The sequence below is a fragment of the Notothenia rossii genome (genome assembly GCF_949606895.1).
Source record: "Notothenia rossii genome assembly, chromosome: 5".
Taxonomy (NCBI): domain Eukaryota; kingdom Metazoa; phylum Chordata; class Actinopteri; order Perciformes; family Nototheniidae; genus Notothenia; species Notothenia rossii.
This window is the reverse complement of record NC_136903.1, coordinates 78,834,346-78,855,294: the sequence shown is the minus strand read 5'-3', so window position 1 is coordinate 78,855,294 and position 20,949 is coordinate 78,834,346. Positions and strand designations below refer to the sequence as shown.

At 39.6% G+C, this 20,949-nt stretch overlaps 1 protein-coding gene across 4 annotated transcripts in view; it reads left to right on the top strand.

Annotated features, from left to right (window-relative positions):
* The window catches only part of camk1b (calcium/calmodulin-dependent protein kinase Ib), a 33,596-nt gene extending 13,678 nt beyond the window's left edge, over positions 1-19,918 (top strand). For all 4 annotated transcript variants that reach the window (XM_079681288.1, XM_079681287.1, XM_079681285.1 and 1 more), the window contains 10 exons: positions 9,004-9,135; positions 13,546-13,620; positions 15,230-15,368; positions 15,519-15,645; positions 15,991-16,066; positions 16,231-16,343; positions 17,137-17,215; positions 17,406-17,493; positions 18,090-18,177; positions 18,377-19,918. In XM_079681288.1, coding sequence (XP_079537414.1) covers positions 9,004-9,135; positions 13,546-13,620; positions 15,230-15,368; positions 15,519-15,645; positions 15,991-16,066; positions 16,231-16,343; positions 17,137-17,215; positions 17,406-17,493; positions 18,090-18,177; positions 18,377-18,474 — 1,015 coding nt within the window. In that variant the 3' untranslated portion in view covers positions 18,475-19,918. The remainder of the gene's footprint in view (positions 1-9,003; positions 9,136-13,545; positions 13,621-15,229; positions 15,369-15,518; positions 15,646-15,990; positions 16,067-16,230; positions 16,344-17,136; positions 17,216-17,405; positions 17,494-18,089; positions 18,178-18,376) is intronic.
* The last annotated feature ends 1,031 nt before the right edge of the window (positions 19,919-20,949 follow it).

Sequence of the window (20,949 nt, the reverse complement as noted above, 5' to 3'; positions counted from 1 at the left end):
TCCTTTGATTCTCTTATCTTCCAGATAGTGAAGAGGCAAAGCAGCCTCTGACCGCCCACCCATCTGTCTACTTATTTTCTTTTTTCATGCAATTCCAACATTTAGTTGAGTTGTATAAACAGCAAGAAGCCCATACAGTAAATCAGGTTTGAGGAAATTTGAGCCCAAATCGACTTTTCGTGTACTATTTGTGTTGCTCCTAAATGTGTCAGTGTTTATGTGTCAGGATCAAATCCATCAAAATGAGTATTAACCAAGTGGGTCCAACGACAAAAGGAAACAGCCACCTTTACAGGGCGGATGAGTCTCCCAGCATGAGAGCTGTCCCACTTCATCTATTTTTCATCTGTGTCTCTCTCCAGGCTTCTCTTTTTCTTTACGTCTCTTCTTCTCTGCCCATCATTTATATAATTCAAATATTAAAATGCATCCCATAGCATTTCTGTTTTATTACATTTACACTCATCTTCACTCCTCTTAATCAGTTTCTGTTTTTCTAAAAGTGTCTCCTACATGCCCACCACTGGCCTTCCTAGAAAGGACTGAATTACTTTTCTTTTCTTTGCTAAGCTTCTCTTTTGTTAAACATTTGATTGTCTCCAAGCTGTAAGATTAGATAGTGCTAAGACTTTCCTTCATTAAAGGGGAGGAGGCACACACACACGGTACCCTCGTCCTCATGTGCTGGACCTCGTTGCACATGCAGGTCAACACTTTACTGTGTCTGTCTTTGTAACGCTATCAGCGCGCCTGATAAGACCATTATATGAGTTATGAGTAAGGCTTCTGGCATGCTAATGTGTCTGTTCATCTCCTCTCAGTTTGATTCAGTGCTTGGACATTCTTTGGTTACATTAAAGCTATCAACCATAATAAGAGAAATCACAGGAAAATCAAATCAAGTAAGCTTCAGATTCATTTTGACACTCTTTCTAGCAATTACAGTTGAACCTTTATTCTGATAAATGACAACTTGGAACGATTCCCAACCCAATCCTGAAAATCCATCCCTGCTTATGGCACCATCAGCCCTTCAGCCCTGCCCTGACCTAATTCGAACAGAAGCCTGCGTCTCAGCACAGCACAGCTCAGCATGGCATAGCCTGCAGTTCCTGGAAAACACACAAACACGCACACACACATGCGTTTATTTCCAATGTCTGGCCCACTTATGCATCTCCATCTGCTCACAGCAAAAATATCCCCCCCAACAGTTTTAAGTACATTTGCAGGCTTGTCATGTTCATCTTCCCACAGTCTTTCGCAATTTGTATAATCCCTTTTTGCCCATGTTCTTCTCATTAAAAGCTGCCCACATATCAGCAAACTGGCTTGAGAAGTCTTTCCTTGTGCTTTTTTATCTCTGGTCGTAGAAATCCTAAGGGAAACAAGTTATTGGCTTCGCAGCGTAATTGCAATCCACTTTACCACAGGGATATTGGTTTTTTCATGTCTGTATTTCAAAGCAAGTCCTTTCATCATTTGGACTTGCATCGGTGGGAAGTTGGATCTATTCTTTCCTGACATGGAATATAAACCACTTGAAGTTTGGTTTATTGAGCCACTTAATGGCTAATGTGTGAGCACGATATCGCCTGCATCCATTATTTCGGATCATGTTTTGGAGTTTTATGTCACATTTGCTCCATTTTAAGAGACAGTTTTTCCTCTAGGGCTAAATATGTGTTTTAATCGTGCTAGATCATCAACTCTCTTTAGCAGATACTAAGTTGGTCCGTCTTTGGTGTTAGGCTTGTTGTCAAAACTTCTCTGCTGAAAATAGTGGCTTATAATGCTGTTGGAATGTATATTGTTTATAACTTTGAGATTGAAATGGTAAATTGACAGATCATAAAACCAAAAATAACGAGGTAAACATGGCTAAGAATCTGTTTAGAGATACAGGGCGGATTATAATCCTCTGTGTACAAGAGCTGTTAACTATAAGGTCTCTCTTGAACATCAGGAGACTTAAGATGTATTTCTGCTATGTATAAGTTCCGGTAAACAACCACAATATACGTCACACACTGGCCCTTAAAAAAATGAAAAGATTATTATGTTTATGTTGTGAAGTACTTTGGGGAGGGAGAGTCAGAGAAAATCGTTGAATTCCAGTGATACTGTCGCCATCACCATACTCCCTACTGGATCTGACAAAAAAACTATTTATGTTTCATATTTCGTCATATATTCTTGACTTTTCCCCTTGGGGAGCCATACTGTGGAGTGCAGGGATGCGACACACATCATTTAATTGTGAGTTAAAATAACACAATGGTACAAGTTGTGCAAAGTTCTTCAATACCAGTATCAGTGGCTAGATTGCTTTCATCATAATTATGGCCCACAAGCCATGTTGTTTTATTTTAATCCATACATTTAATTAAATTCACTTTCTAGCTTCCCAGACTGTATAAAAAAATAGCTATGTGTTGACCCCCAAACCCCACGATATGTATTAATTATAAGACTATTCATGTATGATGAATAATTAAAACAACTTTGATTTATGTTTGATTGCATTAGCTCAAACCTGAACTGGCTGATGTATTTGGTCACTTGGGGACAGTATAAGGAGCTGTAATCACAAGGTTGACATATTATCGTCATAAATAGATGATGTTACAACAGTTTTAGCTTGTAAAGGCTCCATAGAGCTAAGGCCTGCTGCTAAATTCGTTGAGGGATAATAATACATAAACAATCCATCGTTTGTTTGTGTTAAAAAAAACGAAGGGTTCCTAACGGAATCTTTTGCTCTTAAAATCACTCGTCAATATTATAGATGACCTTATTTAGACTAGAAATGGCTGTTTATATTTGAATTGAGCGTTACATTTAGGTCTAGCTGTTATGTAAAGTGTCTTTGTAGATCACTGTGTTTGGACGGCCCGCAGAGCAAATATGGTCTTTTCATGTTTCAGGGCCAGAAGCCCAGTCGGGTGTCTTTTTCGTCCTGATTGGACCAGATGGTCCTTCCCTATGTTTCTCTGACCTTTCCACAGTTACCATTTTGTCATCTGTTACATACCTTATTGACCAACTTCTCAGCAGGACAGATGGCACAATTGGTTGGAGTTTGAGAAATGTGTTTTTCATAACAAAAAGATTACATGGCAGATAGCTCCATTTTCTAAAAAACACCAAAGCCTACTAGGAAAGCTTTCATTTTTATTTTTACAATAACAATCATTGGCACAGACATCTATATATAACACAGCAGATGGGAACAAAGCAGGACAAATGTTTTCCTCAAAAGATAATTAGAAGAAGAAAAGTCAGACTGAACTCTGGTACAAAGAGCAAGGTACAGCGGTAACAGTGCATAACAGCGTACAGAGAGGGGGCCTTGCTTCTGGGCAAAAGCAAGAAGTCTGTGTAGATTGTGTTTAACGTGACGGCATGTAAATTGTGTCAGTAATAGTCTTGGTTGATGGTATCTATGGAAATCATAGAGAGCTTTCATGGCCTGTAGATGTGAGTACAGCCTCTTAAATTGGTCTACTGTTTAAATGTTTGCATCTTATGTAATGCGATGCGAGCGTGTGTTTTTTGTAGAAGCACAAATGCGTGCATGTTATTATTCTTTGGTTATTAATTGTGTTGATGAAGTGAGTGAGGCGTCAAGGGATACACACACAAGAAGAACGCTGCTTGAAGTGACAGAAACTAAGCACGCCAAGTCTGTATTTTAAACAGGCAGCTTAGTGGTAGACAGAAACAAGTGACGTAATAAACAGCTGAGTGAATTAACTGAGCTAATATTTGAACTTAGTTCTTAGAGTTAAAATGCATTTTGCTTGTCCTCCGTTTGTGCAGTGCAAATTGCTCAGTCATTGTTGCAGTACAAGAGTATGTTCATCAATGGAGTATATGATTTTTATCGGCATGTAAATATTTAATCTATTTGAGGCTTCACATATTTGCATTTTGTTGCTGCCTGTCTGTATTTACACGCATCTGTTGGGTATTAACACAGTGAACTTTTGAGAACACGCCGTACTGTTTGGATAGTGGCAGTAAGCGTGTCTTTATTAAGGGTTTAGTGGCAAATAGCTGCATAGTGGACCTGGGTGTGTATTTGTCTGTGTGTGCATCCTCTTCCTGGTCTCATGATGGTGATAAGAATGTCCTGTTAGGAACAGGAACAGCTCAGCAAACATAGTTGTTTACTTTATAATCCAGTTGAAACCTTCCCCAGGATTAAGCTCCCAGCAAACTCAGCACCCATCAAATATTCATCACAATTATGCTGTTCATTTTTTCTGGGCCTGCACTGTGTCAGGGTAAAATGTACTTTTTCTCTCAACCTTTCCCTTTTATTATCAGTTTCCATGTGGAAACAGTAAGTATTTATTCCCCTCGTTTCAAAAGTGTTGTGACATCTCAGCATTTGTATTAAACATAACACTTGAGTATTTTCCCCCGCTCATATTCTTACTCTTCACAAGTGCTAAGGAACATTGTTGTTATCTCCGCATGAATAACTTGGATGATACAATAGTGTGTTGTAATTGTAGGCAAGTGATATTGGCATTAGAACTAAGCAGACCACTGCCAGCCGTTAGCTATATATAGTTATTGCTATTATGCCCATACTTTGTTTAATGGCATGTGCTGCATATTCCACAATATGCTAAATGTACCTGGTGACGCTCTGGTATTTAGAGGACCCCAAAGCAGAGACTGATTCAGGTAAGGTTTTCAAGGTGTTTAATGAAGAATGCAACAACATCAAAAAGGCAGGCAGTGATGGCAGGAAGCTAGCGGGTTAGCAGAAAAATCTCCCATGAACACGGAGAGAGTTGTCCATGGAAAAGACACTGGAGTTCACACAAAAAACAGGAGATCAGAAACACAAAGCTCTAGGCTGCAGAGAGGCACTCTGGCTCATCCACCTGCATGGAGTAGCGGAGTGAGGACTGGGCTTTTAATGGTGCAGGTTGATTAGGTGATTGGGAACAGGTGTGCCTCGTCTACAGCCAGGAGAATGCCGGCCACGCCCCCAGCTCTGCAGAGTATGAAAACAGAGAAGGGAGGGGGGAGAGAGCAAGAACCAAAGAACAAAAGATACACCACAAAAACAAAGACGATGCATAACACCTTGTTGTGTTAGAGTGAAACTGTTAAACTGCTTTTCTATGACAGAAAGGAGGAAGTATATTTGACTCTTTATCATTGTAATGTATTGTTTTTATTTAGTTGGAGGCCAATGTAGGAATTGAACACATAGTTAAAATGTAACTTTGCTGCCTGATTCATGGTCACCATTTAAAAAAAGATTTGATGTCAATTGTTTTTTATCCGGTGAAATAAAAAAACAACATGAAAAGTATGTGCAGGGCCATTTTGCTACAGGAAGTTGGGGGTTAAAGACTTCTGTCTCTGACAAACAGAGTTAGTCTGCAGCTGATCTGATCCAGACATGTGGTTTCACTTCATTTGGGGAATTATTAAAAGGGGAAACGTGTTGCAATGTGCCATCACAAAGCAACTATATGTTGCTACCATTGAGGTTTGCTTGCAAACAACCAAACAAACAATGGTACTATCTATATTCCAAAGACACATTAGGGTTCTCAGTTTTTCCCAATGTTTGTGTGAACCACTGTTTGACACTTCCCCAGAGCCCCTCAGTAGGAGCATGGAGAATGTCAGCTAAATCCTCCAGATGCTTTAGAGGAATTTGCAGCACTGACAACCTCCTCCACACAGCTGGATCTCTGCCAAAGCTAATGGCCTTTCTGTGACAGTTTAACTTTCTTGTTGAGATGTGACCACAAGGCCTCACTCCCAGGATAATTGTTACTTTGATCAGTAAATGGGTTCTGTGTTTTTTAGCTTTGAGCTTTTGAGGTGAATAACACCAGCAAATGTGTATGTGGGTTACTCTGGACAACGATAAAGGAACCAGTGGTTAAATATAAACTGTGAAATCAATCCTATTAACGAGTAGTAGTAAGTTAAATACTAGTAGTTACTACTTTTTAAGTAGTGCACCTTTTGCCACCTTTTTGCTTTCTGAGTATGTGCTTTTCTATGTCACGATTTACAGTTGTCTTGAGTTTCAAAATATTGGGGGTGGGATCCCTTGGGAGATCTCTTGATATCCAGGGTCAGAAGACATTTTAAAGACTGACACATCTCAATTCTTGAAAATTGTTGCTGCTTTTCCAAATGAAACCCATTCATCTGCAGTAGCAAACTTCGGGAATCCCATAATGATTCAATGGTGTAAAATGTACAAATTGAAGTTGGTATGTATGAGCCTTTTAAAATGGAGTCACCAAATCCACCGTAGGTTTTTGGATAGGAAGCCAATGTAAATACTGCAACTATATATAAACATTTATAAGTCAGAGAGTTCATGCTTGGTGCGCTTTCAGAAAACACTCACTGATTTTCCTGTTAAAGCTCCCAGTTTGTCTGCCTGAGGAGAAGAGACATTTTTCCATTTCAGAGCTGGGCAACACACTCGTTAAGAGTTAGGAGGAAAAGTAAATCAATAAGCATTAGAGTACACCGAAATGTTTCTGACACATTTTGGAAAAAGAGGAGGTTCTTTATTGCTGTTCATTTTGAAAATGCATTTATAGAATGATTCATAGAGATGTTGTGGACTGTAGGTCATGAACTTTCATTTCTGGTCACGGTGGCATGGAGGAGACACACAGTCTTCCTTGTTTATTCCGGTAAGCTGATAAAGTATCTACACGCCTAGTGACTGGATGATTGTGGTTCCTCTCTGCCCACACATACAGCTATAAGTGGCCAAAGAGATACTGTAGAGACAGCCAAACAAACACATATATATACAGTATGTGTTTACATTACTTAACTTGAAGGGATGATATTGCATTGTCTGATTCCTAGCTGCAGTGCAAAAAATCCGACTTTAAATTAAAAGACATATTTATAGATGCTGATGCTGCCAATTCTTTTTGGCAACACTGCTAGTAAAATGATTAGATAATAGCCTGTTCCAAAACAAACATGCATGTCTTCACCATGAGTTGCGTGGTAGCAAAACATAAGAAGAAGTATGAGTAAGATCTGATACGCAAACTTCCCTGTAGAAATACAACCACTTTTCATCCAGAAATGATGCGCTCTTCCCATGAGGTTTGAATGGTCTTTGTTACTGCCTGACACTCCTGCCATCTTCTGAGCTGTGAAACACAAAGAGTGTTTACCTCCTGCGGTTAGTTTGTATATTTTGTGACAGTCACAGCCAGGGATGTAACGAGACCTCAACTTTTTTAAATGTATCGACACAGTACAGCAGACTTATCACAATGCTAACTGGGAGTGTGTTAAACTTTGACATTTGACCTAGCTAACTCTGCAATGTCTTGAGTTTTACCCGAGAATCTCATACTTTCCCATCTCTACAATCGCACATGAGGTGAAGAGATCATAATGTTTTAACAGATGTTTTGCATTGGGGCTGATTACTGGAATTCCTACTGAAATTGTCTCTCGCTATATATACATATATACAAATACTTTTAACATTTGTATTATTACTTTCTGACTTGTATTGACCCATACAATTAGTCAATGAATTGGCAGATTGACCAAAGATGAAAATAATCGTTAGTCGCAGGCTCGCAGGCATAATAAGAAGTCATCACAAGACATGACAATTCAAAGTGATTGTGTGTTATTGAAATGTCACACACAAACATGAGACAATATGAAACCCAAAGTGACAGTAAGTCATGTTGGTCCTTATCCAGCTTTACCTGTAACAGCAGCATTGTTTTCAAACTTTGCTCCGACTTGTTTAGATCAGTGTTTGTGTTTGCTGTCATGCCTGTACAATGTGTCATAATAGTTTTTGTTCCAATCTATTTGTCTAAGGTTCAGTGGAAATTCACAATTGTGGGTCAGGATTCCACAATGTTATTGTAGAGTTTTGGATCCGAGTCAATACATCTCTGGACCTCAGCCAAAACTCCCGTGGTTAGAAAAAACATCTGCCTCTGCTCTTAAATGGGTCATGGGAAAAGGCGAAAATAGAATCTTGTAGTTTCAGTTCTGCTGCTTTACTTGTTTTCCATTGTTGATTTCAGTTGGCAGGGAGACAATTAGAGAAAAAGAAATGTGGTTGTTTATAGTACAAGGCGTCAGGGCAGACTGCGACGCTGTGGATACTTCAGCATGTCACAACCTAACATAAAACCTTTGAGCAGTGTTGTCTGTACACATATAAGAGATATCATTCTAGATGGTTGAATAGGTGTCAAAATGCAATACTTAAAAATGGAGTTAGCTGCTCTGCTTTGGCAATGGTTATTGTATCAGAACCTGGCCACAGTGAACTGTATGATACACATACCTTTGTCTAGAGTACCAAACTAAGCTGGCCAATATTTCAGTGTTATTATTATTTGTAATGTCAGTGAATGATGTTGACATAAATGAAAGAAAGTGACCTCTTTCTATTAGAGCTGAATCGAATTGTAAAAACAATTTTCGCTAACTTTTATGAAGTGTGTCATTTTTCATATAAAAATGTCAAAAAAGATGGACCTTTACCTGCTCTTCACTGTTATATATCAAACTGAACATCTTTGAGTTTAGGACTGACAATATAATATATATAGGGGATTTAAAAAAACTGTGATGAAAATGTCTTACTTTTGACTTTTTTAGACCAAATCTTGAAAGTTATCATTTTCATAAGCGTTTGTAATTGGTGCTTCGAAATCATCCCACCAAGTTGTCTCCTTTCCAAAACTTGACTCATCAGCAACCCAAAGATTTCAACAGCAGACCGAAGTTAAAAATAAACGCAATCTGGCATCAGCAATTTCTACAAGCACTTGGATGGAAGGGGCCAAGTTATCACAAGCTTTTAGACCAATTTACATCAAAGCAGGACTTTCCCCCTTTTTTTGTCCACAATGTCACAGAAGCATGTGAATAGCTCTGCCTAAACACAGGGAGATGAATGGACTGAGGGCTGATGGACTGACCTGTGTGTTTGTGTTTCAGGGGAGCTTTCTCCGAGGTGGTCCTGGCTGAGGAGAAGAGGACCCAGAAATTGGTGGCGATCAAGTGCATCCCCAAGAAGGCTTTGGAGGGAAAGGAAAACAGCATTGAGAATGAGATCGCAGTCCTGCACAAGTAAGCAGACTTCAACTGACCCTCAATTTCTTCCTAACCTGAAGTATAATGTTATTTTTAGGTTCATTTGTATTATATTGTTTTAACATAGACATGCACTTCTAAAACAAAATGTTGGACATAACCTTGCATCTGAAATACTAGCCACAAGCCTCATGATGGTACATTATTCATCTCTGTATCTCCATTAAGTTATAACACATTACTAGATATCATATGCTTTGACATATATATAATGTGCATCATATTGAAATTAAAGTGGACCTATCATGCTATATTTAAATAATATAGTGTAGGACCATACCTATATAAGGCATATTTATACTTTTTATTTTTCAAAATACCAAACAGATCATGCATTTTAGCCATTCCTCATTTCGCTCAATTTAACACTGTCTCTGCATGGGCTGATTCTGTGAGAACAGCACCATCTACAGGCCTGGCATATGTACTACAGCGTCTCCAGCGCTTTCGAACGGCAATGTCCGTGGCTGTCTCCTCCTGATTGGTGGAGTTGGCCCAATAGTCGTAGCGCCACTTCTGTGACGTCATAGAAGTGTTCAAATCTGGATCAGTCTGTATCAGATCCGTTGCAGCCCCTTTTTAAGAGATTTGGGTATGGAGGGAAATAGAGAGGGTTGTGTTTTCTGACACTTGGTGAGTTCCCTGGAACACCGGGGACACATATTCATGTAGAAAAGATGTACAAAAGTGCATTTTGCATGATAGGTCACCTTTAATCTACTTTTCACTTGATCACTGTAAGACTTGGATCCACATTATTCATCCAAATATTCAGTAAATGAAAGGCCAGTTAATGAACGAAAACTCTAATTAGTATTGAGTCATCCAATGAGAAATTCAACAACAGCTTCTATGTCAGGAAGCAATCACCCGGTTAATCTGGAAAAAAAGTAGAGTACAGTTTTCATTGGAACCAGCTATTACTTAAGAAAAAGTTTCTGTAAAACCTGTTTAAACACGCCCTGTTGATAAACCCGACAAGCAGTTTCTGCCCAAATGTACCAAGTTTTTCTTGTACTTAAGATGAGATAACAAAACAGTCAAATGATTTAGAATGATCTACTTGACGATGAGAGTGCTATTGTTTTATGATCCTCACACAGAAAAGCAGCGTTTCTACTCAGTGTTGCAAAATAAGTGTTTTTGTAAAACGCTATGCTTAGGTGCGTTCACACCTTCAAAAACTACCTCACATGATTCATCCTCACCGACCTCGTGCTCACGTTCTCTCTCAAGAGATTCACTGTTTTATCATATAAAGACAAAGGGAAGTGACGATAACACTCCTTGTAATCGTGGAGCGTTTCAGACGCAATTCTCTTCAGATGCGGGGAATTACAGGCCGCGGTGAAAATGGCTGATCTACATCGAGTCCCAAGTTATTTTTAGAGCTCTTGTTGCCTGGGTTACAGGAGACACAACTCTCGCCAATATGCCGCTATGATCCCTCCCGAGGTGAGGCTGGAGGAATGAGAGTGGTGGGGGTTAGTTAGCAGTTATTATTTTTGACAAATGGAGTAAACTGAGGTGAAGCTGGCCCGAAAATCGTGGTTGGATTGCTTTGTCTGAAGTTTGTGTGGACTCATTCAAAGACTTCATTACTCATTTCTACGCGTCATCCTCAACTCCCCCTCGGTACTCAGAGCACAGGCACGATCCGACTGAGGAGTATTATATTGAAGCTGCTTCAATCAATGTTTTTATATTAACAATGGATCAAATGACTACATGTACTGTGAAGAGCATGACTCATAGTGATGAACCCACAGAAGAGATGTATCAGTCCCCTTCAGCTCTGCAGTCCTTCAGATCATTGTGATGCTCAGAGCGTAAAAGCTGTTTCAGGTCTGAACATTACTGTTTAGACTCACTCACAGCTCCTATCTGTCGTTTAAGAGTAAGTTACTAATACTATGAATACTGCTAATTATAAGCAAACATCCTCTTAACATTTCCCTGAGTTTGTGAGGTCTTGAAATCCTCCCATTGAGAATATTCAGTCATCTTAAAGGTGTAATAACAGCAAGTTGATTCAATACAACAGCTAACAATCAGTCCAAGCATTGATAACACTAGCATTTATCATGTACCTGAGTATTGTAAACATTAAATCAAACTAATCTGATCTATTGAAATTCATTCTAATGTGTTCTTTTCCCTCCCCATAACCATCCAGGTTGACATTGAGATAAACCTTGTTTGTCTTTTACTGTAGCAGATAATGGGCACACAAACATGTATTTCACTTATAAACATGCTTAGACTGAAAGGGTTGCAGAACATTAAACTGGCCATGTGATCTCCTCTTCTAATTCTCTTAGGGATCAGCCAAACCTTTCGTCATTTTCGTTTTACGACTCTTGAAATTTCTCTCACTTTAAGTTATCTGCTTTTATTCAACAGTACCTGTGGAAAGCACTTGTGACAATGTTTCGATTAGAAAATGAATTTATGATCATTTCTTAGTGTAATGGCCCCTCTTGTGTTGGGTTAGATGTTCCGGTGCTGTTTAAATGGTTGATCAATCTTATGGTAGTTTGATATACCGCTAATGTAGCCATATGATATCATTGGTAAGCTTGCTGTTCATCCTCTTCCCATTTTTAGACTAAATATTTACTCAAACACAGACATGTAAAATACAGTGAGTAATCGCAGCATGCTTAGCCATCTGTAGCTGTGCCAATTAGAGGAGTCTGTGCGAAGTTGCTATGAATGCTCTGAAAGTACTTTTTAACACTTTTAAAATAACACGGCTTTATTGAAAATCTGCAATCTAAAACGTGGATGTGTAAATCGTTCCCATCATTCAGAACCATTTCAAATGTGATTAATGTGTCCTTGTGCCACGCAACACCTTCCACCAAGTGTCATGAAAATCAGGCCAGTAGTATTTCCCTATTGCTGACAAACTAACAGACAAACACACTGAGCTGAAAACAGAACCTCCGAGGCCACAATTTTGTCCGAGTTTTGAGAAAAGACTAATAAAATTTGTAATACAACTAGAAAAACGCGACTCCTAAAGCTTTGTCATATAAATCAATACACTTCCTAATTATTAAGCAACACATTCTGGATAAAGAATAATCAGATCTTTACTCAGATGGTAACTCTGTTGTTGACTTATGTTCAGATAGTTTACCAACCCTTAATAGACAGGTCAGTACCTAGACAAATACCATTGCCAGTATCCACCACAAACCCACCTGCACAGAAATCCAAATGAAATGCACCTATACTACTTATATTAATAAAGTAATTATGTGCTAGAGTGCACGCTTGAGCTCAGACACTTTACACGTGTGTGCTCACTAGGCAGGTTCAATCCTTCTCTGGGTCCATCTCTGCCTCCACTTAGAGCTAAGCGGGTGAACGAAGGTGTCCATGTATTGTTACAATCTGGATAAGAGTAATTGCCGTAATCCAGTATGAGCTCATGCTGACTGATACAGCGTTATATACAGGGCAGCACATGGCTTTGTGTTGTCTTTGTCCTCTTACCAAGTCAACTGAATAACCCTCAAGCACCCAGTCATATTCCAGATACTGACGTTAATTTAATGAATGGGTAACCCCCTTTAAATTATTATAACAAAACATTAAAAAAAGAATAATTTGAATGTGTTTTTATAGGAATGAAAATGCATCTTGCCTAATTGTTAGACCTAGCACTTTTAATTTTTACGTTATTAAAGTTCTGAATTACATGATAAAACACACACATACAAATTTATCCAGGGCTGACTATTATTTGATATATTTCATGCCGATGTAATACCTGAATTATTGTATGATAACAAAGCAATATGATAACTAACATTAATAATTTCTCAATATGCACCACTGCCCCTCTAAGTCCAAAACACTTAAAATGTACAAATTCTTTAATATCGAAAATGTAAATATTATTTGTTACATAACCAAGGGAAAACATCTCCGCTCTCTGACCCAGTTTATTAAACATACTACATTGAAACATGTTTGAGTCACAAAGCCATAAAGTGTGCTCAATTTTTCAAAAATTCTGAATTCATGGCAGAGCTGTTTTATAGGACTACATTGTACAGGTGTTGCTAATAAAGTGGTTACTGAGTGTAATACAGGTATTAAACACACAGTTGTCATACCAATCTCCATGTGGTGAGTCATCTCTCCACCCCTGTCACACTACCCATGGTTCTTGAGGGCAGCAGACCACCGAGTTCAGCCAATTAGGAAGCTGAATGCCACCACACAGTGTCTCCTCCTTACATGTGACTGCTGTTACCTATGTGCCTGAGACCTACATTTACTGAACCCTACCTAAGAAATCTTTCAAATACTAATTGCTAAATAAAATGACTGAAATGCCTTTCCTTATTTCTCATCTGTTCTCCTTCGCAGGATCAAACACGCCAACATTGTTTCTCTGGAGGAAATATTCGAAAGCAAATCACACCTCTACCTCGTCATGCAGCTGTGAGTATTCACATGTGTGTGTGGGTGTGTGTCATTCTCCTTTGTGCGATGTGTGTGTTTCAAACTCGCTCCCACACACTGCACGTCACATGCCATTAATTGCACTCGGTAACACACACACACACACACACACATACACACACGCACACACACACACACACACACACACACACACACACACACACACACACACACACACACACACACACACACACACACACACACACACACACACACACACACACACACACACACACACACACACACACAACATTGTACCTTGCCTACTCATGAGCACCAGTGGGGAGTTCACCCTCACACCTGCAGCCTGTCAGCCACCCACCCACCTCAGCCACTGAAATGTCAGAGAGAGAGAAAGAGAGAACAAGAGGAAGGACCGATCAGGATCAGAAGCGCTGTTAACTGTGAGGCTCCAGAAAACATCAATCATTTATGCATTAATCACTGTCAATGGCAAATCAGAGACATACAAGACAGAGGGAGGGGTGTAGGGTGTACATTCAGCTAGGAATGTATCTTCACTTAGCATATCCCCTTTTTTCCCAGCAACCTATTTTTCCGTCATTACAGTATTTGTGTGCCACTTGTGTTTGTGGCACACTCTTTCATGTAACACACAGTGCTTCACCACAGTGTAATAAATGTTATCATCAACTTGGAGAACAAGAAATGCCACCAACAAGAGATGCATTCAGTTCTTGTTTTGTGTTCTTCCTATTTCATTTTGCTTCCTCAAAGTTGGTGTGTGTGTGTGTGCGTGTGCATGCGTATGTGTGTGTGTGTGTGCGTGCGTATGTATGTGTGTGTGTGTCCTGCTCAAACAAACTGCCTCTGATTTCTCGAAGACAGACTGAAGTCTCCATCTAGTGGCTTCTTTTAAAACAGCACATCACCCCCACGCTCTTCAACCTCCACTGGCTCCCGGTCAAGTCCCGCATCACCTACAAACTCCTCTTCGTCACCTACAAGTCCCTCCATGCCCTCTCCCCTCAGTACCTCACAGATCTCCTCCACCCATACATCCCGTCCCGCACCCTTCGATCCTCAGACTCCGGCCTGCTCTCCATTCCCCATTCACGCCTCCGCACCTTCGGGGACCGTGCCTTCAGTGTCGCTGCCCCCACCCTCTGGAACTCCCTCCCTGCAGAAATCTCTGACGCCCGCTCGTCCCCCCATCTTCAAATCAACCCTGAAAACTCATCTGTTCAACAAAGCGTTCCAACATTAACTCACTCTCCCCCCCCCCCCTGCAATGTAACACTTCCATTTCTGCCCCGTTTTATGTTTTGTCCTTATATGTTTCTTTGTTAAGCGACCTTGGGTTGATGAAAGGCGCAATATAAATTAAAGTTATTCTTATTATTATGATTATCTTTTCTTTAGGAACTCTGATAAATACAAGTGATACATATGTGCCAACTGCATACACAATCCACACCCCTTCACAACCATTAACAACAATGTAATCCTTTAGCTCTGTCAGTTAATCAATGGGCTCACATTATGTGCCATGTTGTCTCTGTACTTTTCTCTATGTTCCACAAACTGCCCCTTGTTTTATTGAATGAATTTCTCCCTCATGCCTCAGGGTGTCGGGAGGGGAACTTTTCGATCGTATCATCGAGAAGGGCTTCTACACGGAGAAAGATGCCAGTAAGCTCATTCAGCAGATTCTGGATGCCGTCAAATACCTCCACGACATGGGCATTGTGCACCGTGACCTCAAGGTCAGTCTAAAATATGATGGGGAAAGTTAGCAGCCATATACAGTAAATGTCACTGACCATTTTTAATGAAAAGTGCATGTTTTTGTGATAAGAAACGCATTATTTGTGTACATGTATCAACATTTCTGGTTTTGTCCCTCCTGATGGCAGCCAGAGAATCTGCTGTACGACAGCATGGAGGACGACTCCAAGATCATGATCAGTGACTTTGGTCTGTCTAAAATCGAGTGCTCTGGCAGTGTGATGTCGACCGCGTGTGGAACACCTGGATATGTTGGTAAAGACGTCAATGACTGTCTGAAATTTGAAAATCTGCTTGAAGTAATCATTTTGGGAACACTGTAACATTCAATATTAGCACAATGCAAATATCCGACTGGTACTGTAATGCATAATCTTTCATTAAATACCATCAACAGCTAATTGGAAGTTCGTAGAGATATTCAAAGTCATGAATCAGTTTAGCCTAGTTAAAAAATAATCCAGTTTAATTTGGTAATTACTTTTGCAACCACGGTCCTACTCTAATTTGACTTGCATGCTTAAATACAAAGGTGACATACTATTAGTGCTGCATTTGCGTCAAACATCATGACACATGTGTCTTGTTTTCTCCTTTCAGCCCCTGAGGTGTTGGCTCAGAAACCCTACAGTAAAGCAGTGGACTGCTGGTCCATTGGTGTCATAGCCTATATTCTGTGAGTTTTTCAAATGTAAACCGAGCCAAACACAGGATGAATATACTGTATATCTTCACATTATTAATGTATAATATTCACCTGCTAGTTTTGCATGCTGCTGACTGCTTTTAAAACTTCAGTGAATGTCATTTGAATCTCCTGTGCTCTGATGTGTGTCTCAGGTTGTGCGGCTACCCTCCGTTCTACGATGAGAACGACGCCAAACTGTTCGAACAGATCCTGAAGGCAGAATACGAATTTGATTCGCCTTATTGGGACGATATCTCTGATTCAGGTTCAGTGCTTTTATTAATCTATTTTGTATTCACTTCTATCATAAAGACATGAAGCTTTTTCTACACACATGTAAATGATCTTTAGATCTGCAGATGCTTAAGTGTGCATTACGATCTTTATTCGTTTTTTTCCCCGAGACCTAGTAAAGGACAAAAAAAAATAATAAAAGCAGCATCATCTTTTTGAAAACCACTTTCCAGATCTCAGGTTAGCTTGGAAACGGTCCTGGGTCTGTATACTTCGACGCATGTCTAAGATATATAAAATACTGCAATATGATGACATTTTTTAACAAAGTCCTCTCCTGCAGCTTCTCCTTTAAGAGAACTAAATACTTTTAACAGCTGTTTGGCACATTACTGTGCAAACAACAATGGAGTTTTTCCTGTTTTCAACACTATAGGAAGCCAGGGTTCTTTAGTATCCACTCACCCACCTGAAAAAAAACACCCCTACCCAAGATTGAGTTTCCAGACTCACTTTTCTAAGATAGTAAATGATCCAGTCCCTGCCTTCTGACCTCACAGGTGGTGAGCCCACAAGCCAAGGCAATGATCACATGTTTTTCCCCGAGTCCTGGCTCTGTACTTGATCCCTGTTTCCCTGCTTTTGGCGAGGACACCCTCAACATTAGGAACAAATTATACAAATTATACATCGTCCACTTTTTCTGTCATATTAATTACCTCAAGATGTGTTTTTCTTGTTAACATAACGGAAATATGATTACATCAATGCAACGGGTGTCTTTTTTAATATCGACTTTTTCCAACCTTTCTCTTTGCTTACAGCTAAAGACTTCATCGTCCACCTGATGGAAAAAGACTCCAACACACGTTACACCTGTGATCAGGCTCTGCAGCACCCCTGGTACTGACCATAACATACTGTAACTCCTCTTATCATGACGCTGTGTAAAACCTGGATACTCAAACTTCAGTGATTTACTTGTCTTCACTAATCCAGGTTGAGAGTCTTATGCATTTTGGTGCTTATGAATATGTGACTTCTACCCGTGGCACACAAACTCTTGAAGTTTCCGTACCCCTTTGTTTTGTAGGATTGCTGAGGATACTGCTCTGGACAAGAACATCCATGAGTCTGTTAGCGCTCAGATTAAGAAGAATTTTGCCAAGAGCAAGTGGAAGGTGAGTCATAATTTGAGTTTATCCTAGACACCGTCTTATTTTTTGACTTTCTGAATCTTTAGTGTACGTAAAGAGAATACACTTTAACTACAATAAACAGTCCAGTCTTGTTCTAAACTTCAGAAACCACAGTTAAGTACAGTACCTTTTTCAAGTTCATTTTGGGTAATTGATTGTGTCGCTAGAAACATTATTGGTTTGTCACAAATGATAGGCCAGTAGTGTCAAACAGTGGGATTGGGACCCCATCAAGGGTCGCAATATGAATCCATGGGGTCATGAGACGATTTCCAGTGTGGAAAATAAGAAAAAACAAACCTCTGGCATTGGATTTTAGTGTATTAAATTATTATTAAATATTGAAATATTTTCTTTAATCCTTGCTAGTTTCTACCAGAATAATGTACAGGCTTGGAGCCTCTAGAAACTATTTAAATTAAACAGTCTGAGAAGGTATATTTGTACATAAACATATCAACAACCACTGCTTTATTTAGTCTGCTCACCTAATCCCAGTTAGTCAACTTTCAGTTTCAGGTGTAATGAGATTCTACAGTTTTCTCACTTGAATTCCATGTGTGTCTTTTCCTCTGCAGCAAGCATTCAATGCCACAGCCGTGGTCCGTCATATGAGGCGTCTCCAGCTGGGCACCAGCCACGACGGACCCAGCCCCACCCTGCCAGGTACCCACTGGAGTCTAGTTTCTAGTGTTGCTATATTACCTCGGCAGCAGAGTTATTTGATTATCTCACACACTCACTGTTAAAAAGCAACACTTTAGCCACTCACAGTGAAACAACTCTATCTGTTGTAATCTAATGTCACACATGTAGTGGCTTTAATGACAAACAGTGCTGATAGCATGTCCTCTCTCCCTCTCAGAGGCTTGTTGCGAAGGAGGCTGCTCCCCGAACGTAGATGGCGACGCTGACGCTCTGTCCACATGCACCTACCGCTGCCACCCGACCAGCAGGGTGTGATCCCAGCACCCGCTCCACTTACTTGCCCAATCAATCCCAGTGACTTTCCAATTTTAACCCCCATCGGTGGAACCGGAGGCACCATTTCCCCCCTTGTCTGGTTGGGAATACAGCGTCGTTCCAACCTCTTGCCTGCAGGGGGAGCACGCCTGTCCAGCCTGAGAATGAAGACCTAAAATGGGATGAAAGGAGGAGTAGGGAGACGTGATGATGATGCACAGGAGGATTACTTTTTAAGACTGGGCTGTTAGTTTGGGATCAGTTTAAAATGGGGAGAGGATACAAAGAAAGCAGGGGAAGATAACCTCCTCCACCAGCATGTCAGGGGGGATTGTTTTTGCTGAGGCAGGACAGAGCTTGTTGGACACTGTTTTTACTTCTGTTTAACCTGTCTCTTTGTTTGTTTTATTGTTTTATATATGTTTGTGTTGTTGTCTTTTGAACCTCCTACTGTGGAGTGTAAATCCAGAGACGATATCTGCATGATCAGGAGAGTTTTCCCCATGCATGTTTTAGAAATATACCCGCTTGCAGAAATGCAGTTCGATGCAAAGTTGTTTATGCTGGAAAGGCATTTTTTTCACATGTTCCCATATTTAAAAAGGAATTCAAGCAAATCTTGTCATTTTACAGAAATGAATCGATGTCTTTAAGTGATGCTTTTAGACAATCAGTAACAGAATAGTTCAAATGCAATGAACACGCCATCTATCTACTATTCAGCCTTTCCTGTGGCGATGTAGTGTTTCCATGCAGCGGTAAGGCTTCTTGAGAGGAAAGGGCTTCTCCTATCTCCTTTTCAAATCCCAAACCTTTTTAACCCCTCAAGCATAGGGATATATCTTTGTCTAAGGTGCCTTTAGGAAATACAGTATGATGAGTTTATTTTTGGGTAGCTTCTGAAAAGTTCTGTCTGTTCCTTGAAGCACAGGCTCTATAAGTCATATTTTGTATGTATCACATTGTAAGCTTTAAAATGCAGTTCTATGCTTTTTGCTGTTTAGTAAAGTACTGTAAGATCAGATGGAAGTACACACTGTGCACTGACTAAATACAAATAACATAAACAATACAAAATTATAAAAAATGAATAGTGTTTAAAATACTTAAATTCATGTTTTTCAGAAATATTATTATTGCCAGCCCAGTCAATGACACACATTCAAGAACTATGTTTATTTATTTGGATACAAATCCTTAAATATAGTTGTTGCAAGCCTGATGAGCATTGATGAAGGGTCATATCCAGAGAAGGCTGATTTAGAAGGATTAAGCAGATTGTGTCAAAGCAAAAAAACGAAATTTGATATGCATCTTTCACCATGTACTGTAATCATTTTGTCATTCCTACCCTTGACTTCTTTACTTCTTTCACAGGCCCGATTCCTCTGAATGCAGCCTGTTTAGAGAGGAAATCTGGATTAAAGAATGTGAATATGCATCAGATTGACTCATTTCATCTTTACTGTACATCCATCAATGCTTCTTATGTTTGTATGTGCGTTAAGCATACTGTATTTACTTTTCATTCATCCAATTGTTTTTCAAACATGCAAAGACATTAAGTGCGTAAGTATCAGAAGTATAGGAGCTTTATTTACATTTGTTTAATCGTCTTTAATTTATGTTTGGCCTGTTACAGTCAGGAACTAAGGGATTGTCCGAGATGGCTCACAGATTTAAACTCATTCAGCTTCATTTGTTCTCTGATTATTCAAATCACATGTTTCTTTTGAATCGCCTATTTCTCCAAAACAACAAAATACACATTTGGTATTGATGTGATTTGCATGAAGTGGCTTGAATTGTGCCAATCCTATGATCAACAATGAATAGTTTGTACACTGATTGTGATAATGTAATAGTTGCCATGGGATGAGTCTAAAAGGAGAGTTTTGTCTTTTAAGAAGTTAAGAATGCTCTTCCAAAGTGTGCCATGCAGATGGGTAAAAAGCAAAAAAAAAGGTTTTATTAACATTTCAACAAAGCTTCAAGCAACAGCTTCAATGGGCTGCTTCAACATGTTTGAGCTTCATTCTGCATTTATATTGTGTTGTTATATATATTTGGAAAGTGATGTAACTTGTGACTCCAAACTGTAAAGCGTAATTAAGAGAATTATTCATCTGAGATTTATAGTATGAACTGTGCTTGTATAACTGTGACAGAGGATGACCCAAACAAACACAGGAAAGCTGATGCAGTGTCAGCAGATTTATAAATGTTGGCAGGCTGACAATATCACAATTTATGTCCTGATAATTAAAACCACTCGGCTAATTTGACATGTAGCCACAAACACTGCCATTAATCTTCTGCAGTTAAATGTCGCTACTGCTCCTGTAATTTGCAGACTGATGAGGATTATTTTTATCAATATACAAAATTAAAATCATACTCCAGCTCCTTTTGGTTCAGCACAGCCAATCCCAAAAGTACTCAAATGAAAAGGTTCCTCACAAGCTGTGGAGGAAA